The sequence below is a fragment of the Buceros rhinoceros genome, unplaced genomic scaffold, assembly GCF_000710305.1.
Source record: "Buceros rhinoceros silvestris isolate BGI_N320 unplaced genomic scaffold, ASM71030v1 scaffold20948, whole genome shotgun sequence".
NCBI lineage: Eukaryota > Metazoa > Chordata > Aves > Bucerotiformes > Bucerotidae > Buceros > Buceros rhinoceros.
In genome coordinates, this window is record NW_010427747.1 from 1 (window position 1) to 16241 (window position 16241).

Sequence of the window (16241 nt, forward strand, 5' to 3'; positions counted from 1 at the left end):
TGCGGTAACGGGAGGCTGCGCGACTCTCCTCGGGAAAAAAGCCCGCCCGCACAGGCGGTACCGCCAGAGGTGGTACGCTCAGCCCGCTGCCGCCTCAGGGCGCTTACCTTGGGCAAACTGCAGTTTCCCTGGTAATTGGTTCTTCCGTAGAAGGCTGCGAGCCTGCTGTCACTGAGCCCCGCCTTCATCCAGGCGTGCAGAGCAAATGGCCTGCCCAGCAATATCTCTGCTTTGATTGTTTTAGTGATTTCAGGGGATAAGTAGCCAAAAAGCAACATTGTCTCCTTTAGCCGTCGTTCCCAGGGGACACTGAAGTGAGAGGTTATAATAAATTAGATGGATCTGTAAGACTACACAGGACCGACAGTTATTGACATATAAGTTACCACCATTTAAATTAAAATCTTGCTGCCATAAATACGGTAATTCAGACCTCTCCTAATTGTGATAGCAGATGTACATTCAAGTCCAAATAACCTGAATTTCCTTTTCAGCTGTAGAAGCAGAGAATCCATTTTAAATTATTTGCTGAAGAATAATAGAGTGCAGGTAGGTGCGTGCTGTAATTTACAAGCCTTTCTGTCAAGCCTGAATTATCCCAAAAAAGGGATTCTTCACACAGCTAAGAAGGCAGAAGGATGAAAACAGACACAGGCGTACCCATGCCTGAAGTAGTCCGTCAATTTCAAATGTAAATGATTTTCCATTTAAAAATAAACAGTGTCAACCTGCAGCAAAACAGAGAGGTTTAGATTTTCCATGGTAACTTAATGTGTCATGGTAGCTTAATACGGTCTTGCTGCCAGAAGTGTCATCTGTGCCTGTAATCACAGTGGAGTTTATGATCAGCAGTTTGACAGATCTCCCACAGCTCTTGGAGAGTTCAGATGTTTTAGATTCCAGCCTGGAGTAATTTCATGTCTAGTAATTGCATTTGGCAAAACTACAGGCTTTCTACAGTAACAATTGGACAGGCTGCTTTTCCCTTTAAGTCCCAAGCCATTACTCGTGAGTTAAAAAGCCTGCTCTCTTTTCCTTGCAGTGACTAAAGTGGCTTATACATAAATGATGTGGTTATGAATCAATCTGACAGGCTTTTAGAAAGAAGGACCCCCATAAATAATTCATGGTATTTGAGTAATATTTCTGCCAGGTCTGGTCTCCAGAACAAGCTCTTTTATTTTATTCCGTCTTTATAAATGTGAAGCTAGTTGTTCAAGAGTGGATTGTTCACGTTTTGGTTTTGTAACTGGGAGCTGTTAGTGCTTCACCCCTGGAAAAGAGCTTGTATGCCAAACAAGTTGCTTCTCTTTTCCTTCAGTTCTACCCCTTGGTGCAATAAAAGAGAGCACCTCTTACTACAAACCTGCGTCACTATTGTTACAGGGACTTTTTTAAAACATCATTGAAGGAGTCTTTCTGAAGGAATACAGGTTAATCCCTTTAGTGAAACCTTTTCTATATGGAATTGTGGATTAATGCAAAGAAATGAACTAATGTGAGAAATTAAGTAGGATTTATATTATTAGAAAGCAGATATATTTCAAATCCAGAATTGTTTGGAATGATCTGTTTCATAAGGTGCTATGGATGCATTTTTAATTAATAAAACTTTATGGACCCTTTGTAAGGCAAAAGTGACAACGGGTACTGAATTTTAAAACAGTGAACAAAATTGTGTAGGAGAGAAGTAATTTACACATAACACTGCTGTTAAGGAACATCTTTGGAGATGTACCCAACAAAATTTGAAAAAATGCAGTCTAAAACACAGCAACACTTGCTTTAAACTAACCCATTTGGATTGGAAATAGCTTTGTAATTGCTGGGGAAATAGGATCCTAAAACAACTTCCAGTAGATACACTGATAGGCGATGAATTCATGACAAGTGTGTAAAGGCTATTAGAACAGAAAACTCAGCACGAGGAGAAGGAAGATGAGTTTCTCATCCTGTATTCCAAAAATGGAGGAGCTGATAGGCTTCATTTCAGGCATAGCATGTATTTGAACATTCTAAATAGAAACACTCGCCCCACAGCTGCGCTAGGTTATTCTGCTAAGCTTGTATAAAGATAAAGAAGAGCGAGCTTTACACTGGGTTCATTAAAATGTTTATCAGTAAAAAGTTTAACCAGAATTTGTGTTTTTTGTTATCAACATCCTAGATATACCAAAATAAAACATAGTGCTGCCTGATAAACCTAAGGGTTAAATTTTGCTTTTGGAGCCACATATACAGATTCCACTGAAATAAGTGGGACTGAAGGAATGTCGAGTCTGAAATGAGCTGTAACTGAGGAGGAATTGGTGTTTGTATGTCCTGAAAGCAAATATATTTAAACTCCTGCAGATAGCTCAGGCTTTCTACCTTACACCTTTTTATTCTCTTGCTGGGGTGGCTTTACTACAGCACGTGGCCTGAATCAACAGCAATAAGACGCATAGATATAGCATGGGCAAGCATCAGAGTCCCCTTTAGTCTACAACAGACATCCGGGCTCACGTCCTCCCTGGGCATTTCATTCTGTAACCTATAAAACACTGACCATCTTTTTCTGCTGTTGAAATTAACAGAACATTACCTCACTTTTCTCAAGCCATTGAGGTTGTTTGCCTAGAGGTGTTATCAGAATTCAAAACCGAAGGGTTATATTGCACACAATTTTCCCACAGCGGTTTCGTAATCTGTTTTTCACTCTTTTAAAACTGTGGTGTAGTATAGGCCTGTCTTGATTAGGAACATCTTATAATTAGAAGATATACACCTCAGCTCAGTGCTGGGTGAAGCAACCTTTGCATAACAGGTTAATCAACTTGTAGTTTGGAGTTCACAGAGGAAAGAATACTCCTCAGAAATAGACGTTTTTTTCAGGTTTGGGGTTTGTTTTTTGGTGTCAGAGCAATGTGAACCTGAGGTTAAATATGTGGGATTATCTTCAGTGCTTGCTCAATCACCAGTTGCTACATGCATAGCTGGTTGCCCTTGGTGGGCTCAGCAGAATTGCATTTATTGAAAGAACGTTAAAAGATTTTTGCTCAGCAAACTAAAGCTTCACTGTGAAGGAAAGTTACAGTATAGAGAAGGATGGAGGTTGAATAAAAAGCTTTCTAAAAGTGTAAAGAATCTTGAAGTCATACCTTAGAGATTGTGTGATGCTACAATCAATTTCTTGAAGCAGCCATGTTCTAGCTGAGTGTTTCCCAAGTTGTGGTACTTGCACAATTCATGATGTGCAAACTAATTTGAAGTGATGTGAAACTGCCTGCTGCTACCTTTGGTAATTTGGTTAGGGCTACTAGTATTGTCCTTGTCAATATTTTCTCCTGCGACACTACCTTAACAAGCACGTGAAGACTACTGGGAACTGGCACTCCTGGCGCAGGATGAAGGCACAGTGCATGGTTCAAAACCTAGTTTGTCAAGACAGGGGGGAACTGATAGAAAAAGAGATTATTTAGGAGCAAAATACCTTTTTGGCGTAATGGACAGTAGGATAGATGTGTTAATGAGTGAGTGTCACTCATGTGTGATCCTCACACATGTGTGTGAGGATGTGTTAATTTAGAAAATGAGAAGTTAGCTGCATCCTATCGTGGAAGGTGAAGGTGTTGCTGCCGTACCCTACAGTAGTAGTTGTACTTGAATGGATTAAATTCAGGATTATCTGTTTTAGAAGGTTGGTTTATTTCCTACACTGGAATTTGTGTATTCCTCCACAGCCACTGGTCAGTTTACTACCACCATACAAATAAATACCTACACTTCTAGAGTACTGTTGAAGGTTGTTATTTCATATCCAGATTCCCAAAGTAGACATTATTCTGATTGTGTTCCTAATATGTTAAAATTTTAAGCTTTTGTGTTATTGACTTTTGAAAAAAGAAAAAAACCAACAGTTTCAAGATATGGTAGTAGTAAAGGCTCTTAAGGTTCTTTGCTTGTTGTAGTCTATCCAGGTAATGTTTTGGAGCACAGTACAGCATCCGTAGACTTGTGTGTGTTTTCTCCACAATAAGAAAACTTCCTGAGAGCACCACCAGCTAAACTGAAAAGAATTCCCAGTAAATAATAAATAATGGTCACCATCACAGAAGTAATAAATTATAATTTCTAGGCGTCTTTAAACTGACGAGAAACTGCTTTTATTATCCTGCATACAGAGCAAGTATGAGGTGTATGAGTCAGGCAGTCTCCTCCACTGTCCTGACCCTGGAGGGTGTTTAAGGCTCTTTTGTACTCTAGTCAATAGCTGCTTATCTATTTCAGTATTAATGTTTCATGTGAGGTAAAACATTGCAGGGAGAGGGACGGTGAGGAAACAATATTCTCCTGAAGAATGGAAGTGTCTTGCTTTCCCTAGCTCCCGGCTCTGGTATTGAGGTAGATTTATAACTCCATTTGCAGATTAACTTTTCTCTCTTCCAAACTGCTTCCCTAATGATTTTGGAATTGAAGTTCTGTCACTGTGAAATGCTCTGACAATTGCTTTTAGACAAAGGGCTTTGCTGTGCTGCACTTCAATGATTAGGAAAAACCCACCGTGTTGCTCTAATAGAATGTTTGCTTTAAACCAGGCTCCCAGCTGAAACAAACTGTTCCTACAAGCAAAGCCCGAAACTAAAACTGGCATCATCTGTCTCCTTCACACAAACTGTAGAGTAGAACATAATTTGAGTACAAACCACTGACATGTTTTTAAACTGTTTATCGTAAAGAAGTATATTGCTAATATTCTCTAGCAGCATCTGATTGGCTGGATTAAAATCATGTGATGGAAAGCTGTTTTCTGCAGAATTCTGTGCTTCGTTGTTCTCATTCATCAGTCATTCATCAATTCCCATATCTTATTCAGAGCTTCATCAAAGGTGTATGTCTTTAGAGGATTTAGACTGATAACGGTGCACCCCATATAAAAACTTCAAAGACTTAATACTGGTTAAAGCAATTTTGCTTCAAAATGCTACCCACCAGCTGTGCATAAAGATTGTGGCAACCCGGCAATAGGGTTATGTAGGCAAATGCGTACATTTCCTGCATTGGTTTTTCCCCAGGAGCTTTGTAATGATTAAGACCTGATTTATTTAGGCTGCTTAGAGAGAAGGAAAAAGAAGGTAGTAATGCTCAAACTTTGATTCCCTCTGCCCCTTGCATGCTATTTTTTCTGTCTGATTGTCTCCCTCACTATTCAGTGAACTCTTTGCTTCATCTAGTGCATCCCCCCTGCTAAAGCAGGTTCACCCAGAGCAGGTTGCACAGGATCACATCCAGGCAGGTTTTGAATCTCTCCCTCGTACGTGTGTTGACTCATACATCTGTACTGCATACAAAAGTCTTAGTGATAGACCACCGGCTGTACTCTGCATCTGTGCAAGTGCAATACAAAACTGTCTCTTTGGGCTGATAGCGAAGTGCAGCTCAGCTCCTTCGCATGCCTGTTGTATAAGGCCTCAGCAAGACCACTTCTCCAGGAGCAGGGTGGAGTGGTAATGCAGAACTGGGTAGTTGTTGGGTGCTGGCTTGGAAAAGGGTGCCATCTACTGAATTACCTGTACAACTTCTTAAAATTCTTGCAGGCTCTGTATGTTTTTCAACTCTGCATAGTTTGTATGATACCATCATAATACAAGGCAGTGTGGTTACAGTCAAAACAATAATCTGAAATAATGCCTGACAAGTCAGGGTATAGACGAGTAACATTTTAGAAAGTTGCTTCTGCTTTTTATCAGAGTAAGTATTAATGGATATTGAAAGTGATCTAGGGAGACAATGCTGAAGAATCTGAAAGGTGGAATTATTTTTTTTACCTAGAATGGTTCGATGCATTTACTTTTATCTAAGAGGGGAAAAAATTGTTAGCAGCATAACATTTAGAATAAGGACTCAAGACATTCTTCAGTTTTTGTTCTAGACTCCGATCTTACACGGGATCCAAATGCTGTTGTATTTCTTTTTTTCTCACTAGCAAGAATAATTTGTTTGTTCTTTAAATAAAATAAAATAATTTAGGCTCACCCTTACTGGTTTTATGGATGGAAAACCAGAACAGTGCCTCCACTTCTAAGATGAAACTGGCCATTCCTGCCTACATAGTATAACATATTTAAGAAGAAAAGTTTTGACTGTTTTGAAACAATATCAGAAAACACATTTCCAACTGGGGCTGCAGCAGTTCCATGGAGCAAGAAGTATAATGTTACCGTAATGTCCAACACTTGGCGGGCAGCAGACTTCAACAGCTTATTGGGATGTCTTCTTCATATGGACTGTTAGATCTGTTATCTTCAGCGTTTTGTTTTCTCTTCTCTTTAGGGATGTCTGAAAGTCAAGCGAAAGACAGCGAAAGCTACGTCAGCAGCAGTAGTTCCAACACTAGCCATTCGGTTGCTTGCTTCGGACAGGTCAGTTCCTTTTGCCTGTGAGAGAAACAGGGATTTTATGCTTTTGCTTCTGGAAATCTGCTATGCATATTTACAAATTTTAAAGTCGGATACAGTAAGCCTGGAATTGTACCCATCACCCTAGCTATGCTATACCTCATTTTACATTACGTTTTCCTCCACGATAGCCTTGGCATGCCTCAAGTTATAATAAAATGCTCTGGATTCTTCACAAAAGGCTTTAAAATTTGTTCCTTATAAATGGGGCTCATTTTGTTCTCTCTCATTCCCAGATGGCCTGGATCATGCTTATGCATATTCTCAGTACGGGTTCAGAAACGTCAACTAATTTCAGCTAAAAATAATTTAGTAAAATAATTTGGGGAAAAGAAAAACATAACTGGACTGAACACCTATGGCTGACTCACCACCTTTGGTGGTGAATTCTTTTCTCCTTGATAGGTGTGTACACATTGTTCCACAGGCACGTGTGCGCTTCTCCATTTTTCCTTATGCCTTTTGATTACTGGCTTACATTCTAGTGTCAGAAAAAGACAAAGGTACTGCTTTAAGTTCAAATTGTACTAAATACACATTAGAGAGGTTTGGCAGGTGTTGGAACCTGAGTGGTACACACTCTATCAAATTCCGCGTTCTGCTGGATGATAGGGTAGCCAGTACATTCATACACAGTCCTAACTGGTGACGCCTCTGTTCTGTCCCACATCAGAACACAGCAACACAAGCTTTTTAGTGCTTGAATCTTAAAACGTACGTTTAGTTTTTTCTAGCCTTTGCAGATTGTAAATTGTATTTCTGCTGAGACAAGGAGCATTTTAGGCTTCCAGTGGGGCTGGTGCTAATGATACCAGTGACGCTGGAGGTATCCAAAGGACCTTCTCTGCATAAGGGGAATTTGCTGAACGTTCCTCAAGAAATTCCTGTTTTGACTGCTTACCTGAGGTGCTGTCCTCCCTGCCCTGGTGGCATATGGTGGTAGAGTAAGGTTAAACTGGTTTTGTTGGAGCTTTTAAATAAACTTTTCCTGTTGATCACAGAGATACTATGTTTTATTTTTGAGAGGTAAAATATTAGCTTATATGTTTGTTCCTGCCAACCTTCACTAGGCTCATGACTGCATTAAGATTTCAACAGGAAACAAACAGGCCTGGCTTACTCCAGTTTTTCTAAGTAAATGACGATTATGAGAAATGAAAAACAACTGCTACAGCTCAGTAATTAATGCTTGTATACAAATGCTTCCAGAGTAAGAGGAAAAACCAATATAATGCACAAATGTAACACACACACACACACACACCCAGGTCTTTCCTTGTCTGTTACATCCTGATTCTAAAAATGGACCATACACCTCTTGGAAGGACTGCATATGAAAAAATGGGATAAAGAAGTGATATTAGGAGAAGAGGGGGAGCTAAAACAGGGGGAGTGAGAAGATTTGTCTTACCTTGTTTTTTGTCAAGTATCAATACACAGCAAGTGAATATCAAGCAATCCAGCATGCTCTTCGTCAGAGACTGGGTCCAGAATATATCAGCAGTCGGCAAGCTGGAGGAGGGCAAAAGGTATGAACGAACAAACACGCACAGATGTTTCAACTCAGAGTTTTGCAGGAAAACTAGGGTGAGAAAAGTTACAGTAATCTCTTTTTTTTTTGATGTTCATTTCCTACTAGTAGTTTAATACGCAGATATGAGAGCGAAGTCAGCATACTGTAAATTCTGGCTTTTACTGAACCACAGGTTCCTTTTACACTTTAAAAAAAGACTTCACTTTTCAGTGCTTCACCCTTTACAAAGCAATATTTATCTGCTTGTGAAACGTAGCTTTTCTTATTTTTTTCCAGAAGTGGAATATAGAAAGCATTATATAACATTGGCTGCATTTTACCCTTTAGTGTCTGCTAGCTCTGCCTCCCACTGGTTAAGTCATATTTGTTGTTATATTAACCTTCATCGCAGTTGCTGGAAGAGGGTGAGCCTAAAGCTGTGCCACTATCCTTTTATTCAGTGTCTAAACCTTGAACCTTGGTGGGTTTCCTCGGTGTGAGGTGCTGTGTATAACCCCTCTTAAAAATAAATCACGTAGAGATGTGTGCACATGTGTATGCGTTTATATGTATATATTTTTGCGTATATGCTTTTCTTTTCAGGTCTGTTACATTGAGGGTCACAAGGTAATCAGTCTGGCCAATGAGATGTTCGGCTTCAATGGCTGGGCTCATTCAGTCACTCAGCAGAATGTCGGTAAGTTTTTCCTGAGGGTAAGTAAAGAAGTCTTTCCTCTTGTTTCATTGAGAAGTGCTGAAGGAAAAGTCTCTCAGATAAGGACCAGGGTATCTATCTTAGAACTTGATTACTTCAAAGAACCTGGAGAGAGGCATGGAGAATTTCCAGGTGTCTTAGCAGTTGCTAAAAATGAGAGAAACTGAATAATGGAGCTTCTGGGGTTTTTTTTAGGTCTTACACTGGAATAGGTTGTAGTCATTATTCTAAACACTTTTATGATTATTCTTGAGCTATTCTCATCAAGTTTTCTGGTCTCTATGGGAACAAGAGTCAAGAGTAATTACAATTATACTATTTAACACTCAGCAGCCCTGAGCCAACTTTCATACGCACCTGTAATTTCTATGTTCTAACAAGTTAATATTCCCCATATCTTTAGGGACCCATTTTTTTCTACAGATTCCTCTTCTAGCCAGTACCTGGTTCTGAGATTTTTAGGGTAGAAAGCTTTGGAAAAATTCTCCTAGAAGATGGTATTCAGGTCATCTTAAAGCTTAAGCTTCTTCCATCTTGACAGCTGAAATAGTTCCTACCAGAGGCGTACTGTCCCTGTTTGCAGATCTGCTGTGCTTAGACTGAGGACCGGTTGTTGAAGTAGCTCAGCAAAGCTGCATAACTGTACCTCCTTCCTTCCTTCCTTTCTTCCTTCCTTCCCCTCTCCCCCACCTTCAGAAATCTTCTTACCTCGGTCTGGTAGATTGTAGACATAAAACAAGTTACTTCATTGGTTTCTATCTATTCTGTGCCACTTTTCTCCCTACCCTTTTCAGTCAAGAAAGGACTGACATCCTTCAAACGTGTATAATCTTCAAATAACGCCATAAGTAATTTCTTGGGAATTCAGAGACAGAGGATTCTGTTATGTTAGGTTTTAAATTCCTGGGAAAGAGAAATTTAAATTCCTGGGAAATAGGGCTTGCACCTCCGGCACATTTACGAAACAAACAAATAGACCAAACGAGCACAGAAGAACTTTTGGACCCCAGAGTAACTTACCTGAGCTTCAAAGTATTTCATTTCAGACATGTGTCATGTTCCTATCAGACTTGCAAAGCTGCTACCTGGAGTGCCTTATGTATACTATATAGGATTGCTTCTGGTGTAAAATAAGGTAGATTAGGGATTCTGGATGGAGACTTGCACCTGTTAAACTTGTCATTCAGGCAGTCTGTCCTGGATAAAACCTTGAGCAAAATTTTGTGTACTGGAGACTTACTTCTAGTACCTAATAGGAAAAAAATTACTTTTATAGACAACAGTTTCTTTTCCACTGCTGTTTTTATAAATCGACACTTAAAGTTTTTCCTTCCAGCTGAAAAAATCGTTATGCTTTGAACAATTAGGATATATAGCTGAATGAGAAGTAACATTCACAACTCTGCCTTCTTCCCTATGTTTAAGTTTACATATGTAGTAGTAGGGTGTGTTTGGGAGTCTAGCCACTAATAACCAGAAAGCATCACCTAACGTGCCCGGAGCATATATGCAAGTCAGCATTCTCAAACTGCAGTTAATATTTTGTAAGTCATGCTCCCGTATCTTGGGCACATTCATCAAGTACGGTACAGGTTTATGAATGTCCTCAACAGACAAAATGAGATCTAAATGCTGCTCAGAAGTCTTTTGTATTATTTAGGATGTTATTTTCCCCTCCCCTAGACTTTGTTGACCTCAACAATGGCAGATTCTATGTCGGGGTCTGTGCGTTTGTGAAAGTTCAGCTTAAGGTAAGTGGATTTTTTTGTTTGCTCTGGCTTTGGCTGAGCAGGTGCCTAAAGCTGTGAATGAAAGTTCATGCATAGGTCTGACTGTGGTTCTGAAGTTCTGTACTGCACCAGAGAACCTAGTGGCATCCAGAACATTGACCTTGCTATAGAACAGCCAGCTAAGAGCGAGTAACTGTGCTTAGGCAAGCTCAGCATCCGACAAGAAGTGCTGTATGTGCAGAAATTCCCTTATAATTAGTATTTTCGTAATTTTACTGCAGGATGGGTCATACCATGAAGATGTGGGGTATGGAGTCAGTGAAGGCCTAAAGTCTAAGGCCTTGTCCCTGGAAAAGGCAAGAAAGGAGGCAGTAACAGATGGACTGAAGAGGGCACTCAAGTAAGTGAAGATCAGTACTTGCACATTTTCGTAAGTGAGAATTGTTATTTTCGGTCACAGTGAGCTCTCTTGTTTTGCAGGTGCTTTGGGAATGCTCTCGGGAACTGCATCCTAGACAAAGACTACCTACGAGCCGTGAATAAGCTTCCACGTCAGGTCCAATACATGGGCTGTTAGAGCAGGGACTGCAAGATGTCTGCTGCTCCCGGTCCTTCATATTAAAAAGATTATAAATAGCGATATTAGTGCATCTCACCCCTGAATGTTTCCACGTATTATGAGACCAATAGCTTTTGCCTGCTAGTTTGTGTGACCGGTGTGTTACAGAGTTCTTCCCCAACATTTCACCGCAGCTATGCTGAATGGTGGCTGTTTGCCGTAAACAAGGTTACTATGGTGAAGGAACAGTATCTGACTCAAGATCTGATGTGATGTTCACGGCCACGTTGTCTAACCCTCTCTGTTCAATGCCAGTAACGCATACATCTGTGTTCATTGTCAGAGAGAAACGAGAAACTGTGATGTGCACCCTCATCACTGACAACCATGGACTCACCCCGTTCTTTCAGAGCCGTCACAGTTTATAAGTATGCTGTGATGTAACACAGCAGCCTTCACAGTATTAAAGCTGTGCTGGCTGTTCCAGAGGTTGCACCTCTGGAACCAGCATTAATCCTGTTAGCTCCTGATGTGTACCAGTTGGGGGCAGTAGGCTTCCAGGTGGTAACCTACCTTGCTGCTTCAGAAAAAAAGCTTTCCACCACTTCTAATGCATGGAGTTTCATGGTGGAGTCCCCTTCATCCTACGAGGATTTACCAAACTGCTCGCCAGCCTAGAGCTGTAAGGCGGTTCTGTCTAGCTAACTCAAACTGTAGGAGCAGGTCCAAAGTGACGCCTCTCCGAGTAAGGATGGCACAGATCTCCGCTGTGCCGGGGTCATTGTCTATTAGTGGCATTGCCACAGATTTGTAAAACGAGAGCCAAACGATCCCATCTTTAATAAAGGGAGAACGGTGTACCTTCCTCAGTAACCTCACGACTGCAGAACTGAGTAAAGCTTTGCTGTGCCCTTTAATACAAGTATGAAAATGGAACTGGAAGAACTAACTGGCCTCAGCAGCAGACTCGTGAGAGCCTCCCAGAAGCCGTAGCATTCTGCATCTGTTCTTGTTTGCAGAGAGCACAGTATAGGGAGACATGGGCTGTCTGCCCTGAAGCACCGAACTGTTAAACTAACACAAAGTTGCACGAATTCAGCGATTAACTAACCGAATGTCTTTGTGCTGAAAGCGCATTTCAGTTTTCTAACTTACTATTCCAGTTAAGAGCAAACAAACTCTTCAACAATCCTGTTTAGAAAAAGCCTTCAAAAATCCTGTTTTAGAAAAAACCTCGTTAACTTGATGAAGGACGTTTCTGAGCAGGTTTTCTTTTTTTCCTTACTAGATACCCCCTGAGCTAGATCTGGACAAAGCTAAAAGACAGGACTATGAACCTGAAATAGAGAAAGCAAGATACAATAGCTGTTTGGAGAGACAGAACGCAGGAGGAAGACAGCGTGGTGAGATGGCATCTAACCATCAGCCTGGTCAGACAGAGGCTGCTGCAGGGACAGTAGAAGAGAAACAGCCAAATAGTTGCAGGTGAGATTGCTAATTATAAATTTATTTTATAAGCTATGTTAGAAGTTACTTTACCTTTTAAAACATATGGACAGCCCAAATGGGAAGATGCCATAAAATGCTAGTGTAGTGTTATTTTATTTGCTGTTATTTCTTTATGCCTTTTTTTTTTTTAAATAAGATGCAATTGCTGAAATCCTGTTTAATTTGTGCTTACCTGGGGGGCGGGACAGAAATACAGACTCCTTAGCCACTGAGTGTGACGCCACTTACCAGCGGAAATTACGACAAAAGCAGCTACAGCAACAGTTCCGGGAACAGATGGAGAAAAAACATCAGGTTCCAGTAGTTACTCCTAGCAGCAAACAGGGTAAGACTTGGCATGGAAAATTGACAGTTTTAACGACACCGACTGGCAGGCCCTCAATACAGAAGCCTGACCAGTTTCATTTGCACCTTTGAGGCCAAAAGAAGGATCATCATACTCCCCCCATCCCACTCCACCCCCCGACGCTGTGTTCTTGAAGTGGCAGGGACATCAGCTCTAAAACTGCAGCTTTGCAAGCACCCTAAAGCATCAGGCAGCACAGCGGCTCTTGTCAGGACCACTGACATGCTGCACCCGAGCTGAGGCTGCAGCACGTCACTGCAGCAGTTGCAGGCAAGTAGATATCGCATCAGCTACTACTATGGTGCTTTTTACTCGTGGGGAAGTCGGGACAGCTGCATGGTAAGCAGGAACTTGGGGATGGAGTAAACAGGCTAAAAACCCATTTTCAAGTAGTGCAGTTGCTCTTGTCAGCCATCATCAGGTACAGAATCTCACCAGTCCACACTAACCAGCTCTAGGAAAAAAGGGGGTACCTGGTGGCAGCTGCTGCTTATCGTTTAGGACTCATGCGCTGTTAACGAGGAGCAAAAGGGTTCTTCTGTATTTCTAATATTAATCTCTTCTTGTGTTACCTCCATCCAGCAACATCTGACTGTCCTGTGAAGCACAGCACTCCAGCAGCGGTACAGCAGGAGCTAGCAATAGAGGAGGAGCTCTTCGCAGGTCAGCCAAGAAGTGATAAGTAATGGAGTATTAAATAATTGGCATTTAAATCAGCTCGTCAGAGTACAGTGTAAAGTTAAAAGTTCTGAAGAGGCTGGAATAATAGAAGCATGAGTATGAGCCTGATCTTAACAATACAACCCTTGCTTGAGTGACAGCAAAATGATGTCCGTCACTGAGGGGTGTCACACTTAGGTTCTTCAGGAGAGTTGTTAACCGCTGTTCAGTAAACCCTTTTCCTGAAGTGATACTGCACAGAAACACTACTTTTTTTGGGGGGGGTGGGGGTGGGTTGGTTCTTCATGTTACCATGGCTGTTTAGGTCATGCTTACACCACAGTGCTTGGACATTGCTTGAGTCCAGAGCACAAGGAGCAGTACTGTTTACCTGCTGTCCATTGACGTAAAAGATGCTTTACAGTTTAACTTCTATAGTGGCCACCACTTGTAGGCTGGTCCTGGAGTTGTCACTCCTGTAGTACAATACTGTCATCTTTGGCTTGATCACCTTTTCATTCATTCTAGATGATCCTGAACTTTGGGACACTTCCTTGGAGACCACTGATCTTAAGATAATGGGTCACAAAACATCAGACCCATCAGCTGGACAGCAGGCACCTGAAACACCCCGTGGACATCATGAAATGACTACTCGTATCAGGACACCTCACAGAATGAGCTACCACAGAACTTCTGGTAGGGTTGCACAACTGCCACCATCTACTACAGTCATGAGCCACAGCAGCTCTGCCAACCAGCGTACTGCAGGTATGTGCTACCACAAAATTACTTGAGTCCTGTCTTAACAGTGGCTCTTGTCTTTGAGAGCAGCACTGTTAGATTAGTAATTGGGAGCGGGAAAAACATTCTTTTCTTGGACCTGGTTGCAGATGCTGTGATAGTGGGCTAGGAGAGCTATCTGCTTTTTCCATCCAACTGTCTATCAAGGAAGAGCTAGAAAAAGACTCAAGGAGCACTTTTAGAAGCAGAAATAAAGCTTTAAGAAACTTCCATTTCTCACTGTCTCCCTGTTTGGCAGAGCACAGCCCCTACAGGAGGAGTCAAAGCTTGAAGAAAAGAAGGCTAGAACCTACATAAGCCACCTGGTGCTATCATCACCTCCACCCTGGATTACATCAGAAGACTGCAGCTGGCTGTTCAAATTATCTGAGGAAGTCTAATGCATTAATGGATTGTCCTATCTACTACGGCGAAGCAACACAGAAGAGTTTAATACAGCCAGCAAGAACGTGATGTACTTGTAGGCTGTTACTACGTGTTTCAGATGCCTTTTTCTATAAGCAAGCAATCACTTGTGCTTCTGTAGCACTGGAGTTGTGGCTGTATTACACGCTGGCATCACTCGTAATTTGCCTGAAATGGTAACAGAATTAATCTTGCAGACGAGATGCAATTCATAGCTTCTTTCTCCCTCAGTGTTGCATTTCAGCACAGAGAACAGGTTTTTCAGTAAAATGGGGAGAGGGTGGGTTACAGTCAGGTGACAAAGCCTACGTACAAGCTGTGGTCGTCCACGCCGTGAAGCTGTGGCAGTGTCAGTCTCTGACATGCAGCCCAGATGTTTGCCCTGCGGCTGCACGAGGGGGGTCAGAGGCCACTGCTCCTCCTCAGCTGCCTCAGAATTGCCCTGCAGCAGCAGCACATTGCGCTGTGCCTGCGCAACAGGGCAGCACAGGGGCAGGAGCACACTGGGACTGCTGCCAGGGAGTCGCACACAGTATCTCAGACAGTGTTTGCTTGGACCTTTGGTAAAATGAATGGGAGCTGCACTTTTGTTTTTAAATAAGCTTTCAACCTTTTTCAATATAAAAATAAAGATGAAATTTGAAAAACAAACCACACTCGTAGCTGTTCATGCCTCTATACCCCTCCAACCTTGTAACTCATTTCCCATTGAACAAGCTCAAAGAAGTTAACACCGACTAATGACAAGCAGGAAGCTGAAGAGACTGCCACCACAGCTGTACAGCCTGGCATTTGCTTTAAGACAGACAAACAGGAAACTTCAAGTGGGTCTTAAAATTCTGAGCAAAAGCAAAGATGTTCCTTCCAGTAAGAAAGTCAAAGAAATAATTTTTAAGCAGTCATTTTTTTATTTCAAACTGGATACAGCAGTATTTTTCAGAAGTGCAGTGGTGGGGACAAGGAGGATGGTTCTGCAGGACTGTACGTTACAAGCTGGACCAGGAAAATTTACACAAACTTTGATTAGTCAAATCCCCAAATCAACGTCAAACTTGAAACAGGACCTTGTTGCTGTGCTTTGCCATCATTGCTCTGTCCAGTCAAGTCTCCTACAACAGGCTAAATGTAAATACATTTGAAGTATTCAGAGCATTGATTCCTGTTCCTCCTACTTTACTGTCACCACGTAATTGGTCCTTTTTCCTTAAAAGATCCTCTACTATCCACTTACTTCCTCAGCAGGACAAAGAACAGGGACTGACTTCAGCATGGAAAAATAGGACAAGTTTTAATTAACTGCAGTCGATTACATCTAGGAAATGGTTTCACATTTCACCATACTGGTTTCCCTCCCAGTTCAGTGCTGCCTTCAGAACAGCTCAGGGAAGAAATACATGCCACACGTCTGAGTCACGCACTCGCTGTTGAAATCAGATACCTGCTCGAAAGGGAATGTGCGCGCACGCAGAACTCCTGCACTCAAAACCGTTCCAAACTTCTACAACAAAAAAATTAAGTCTCCTATAAACACAAGTGCAGCTTTCTTGACTCTGTGGAAAGAGT

At 41.6% G+C, this 16241-nt stretch overlaps 1 protein-coding gene across 1 annotated transcript; it reads left to right on the forward strand.

The window, feature by feature from the left end:
- The first annotated feature begins 6314 nt into the window (after positions 1-6314).
- On the forward strand, positions 6315-14570 carry RAD52 (RAD52 homolog (S. cerevisiae)). The gene is made up of 11 exons (XM_010142041.1): positions 6315-6401; positions 7865-7966; positions 8554-8647; positions 10349-10416; positions 10677-10795; positions 10876-10951; positions 12243-12439; positions 12652-12788; positions 13392-13472; positions 13998-14240; positions 14512-14570. The coding sequence occupies exons 1-11, from the start codon at positions 6315-6317 to the stop codon at positions 14568-14570; spliced, it is 1263 nt and encodes a 420-aa protein (XP_010140343.1).
- The last annotated feature ends 1671 nt before the right edge of the window (positions 14571-16241 follow it).

Bases quoted from the DNA above. Each gene is read 5' to 3' on its own strand.
- RAD52 (XM_010142041.1), top strand. From the start codon at position 6,315: ATGTCTGAAAGTCAAGCGAAAGACAGCGAAAGCTACGTCAGCAGCAGT. The intron at 10,796-10,875 runs GTAAGTGAAGAT...CTTGTTTTGCAG, and splicing joins GGACTGAAGAGGGCACTCAA to GTGCTTTGGGAATGCTCTCG. The intron at 10,952-12,242 runs GTCCAATACATG...TTTCCTTACTAG, and splicing joins TGAATAAGCTTCCACGTCAG to ATACCCCCTGAGCTAGATCT.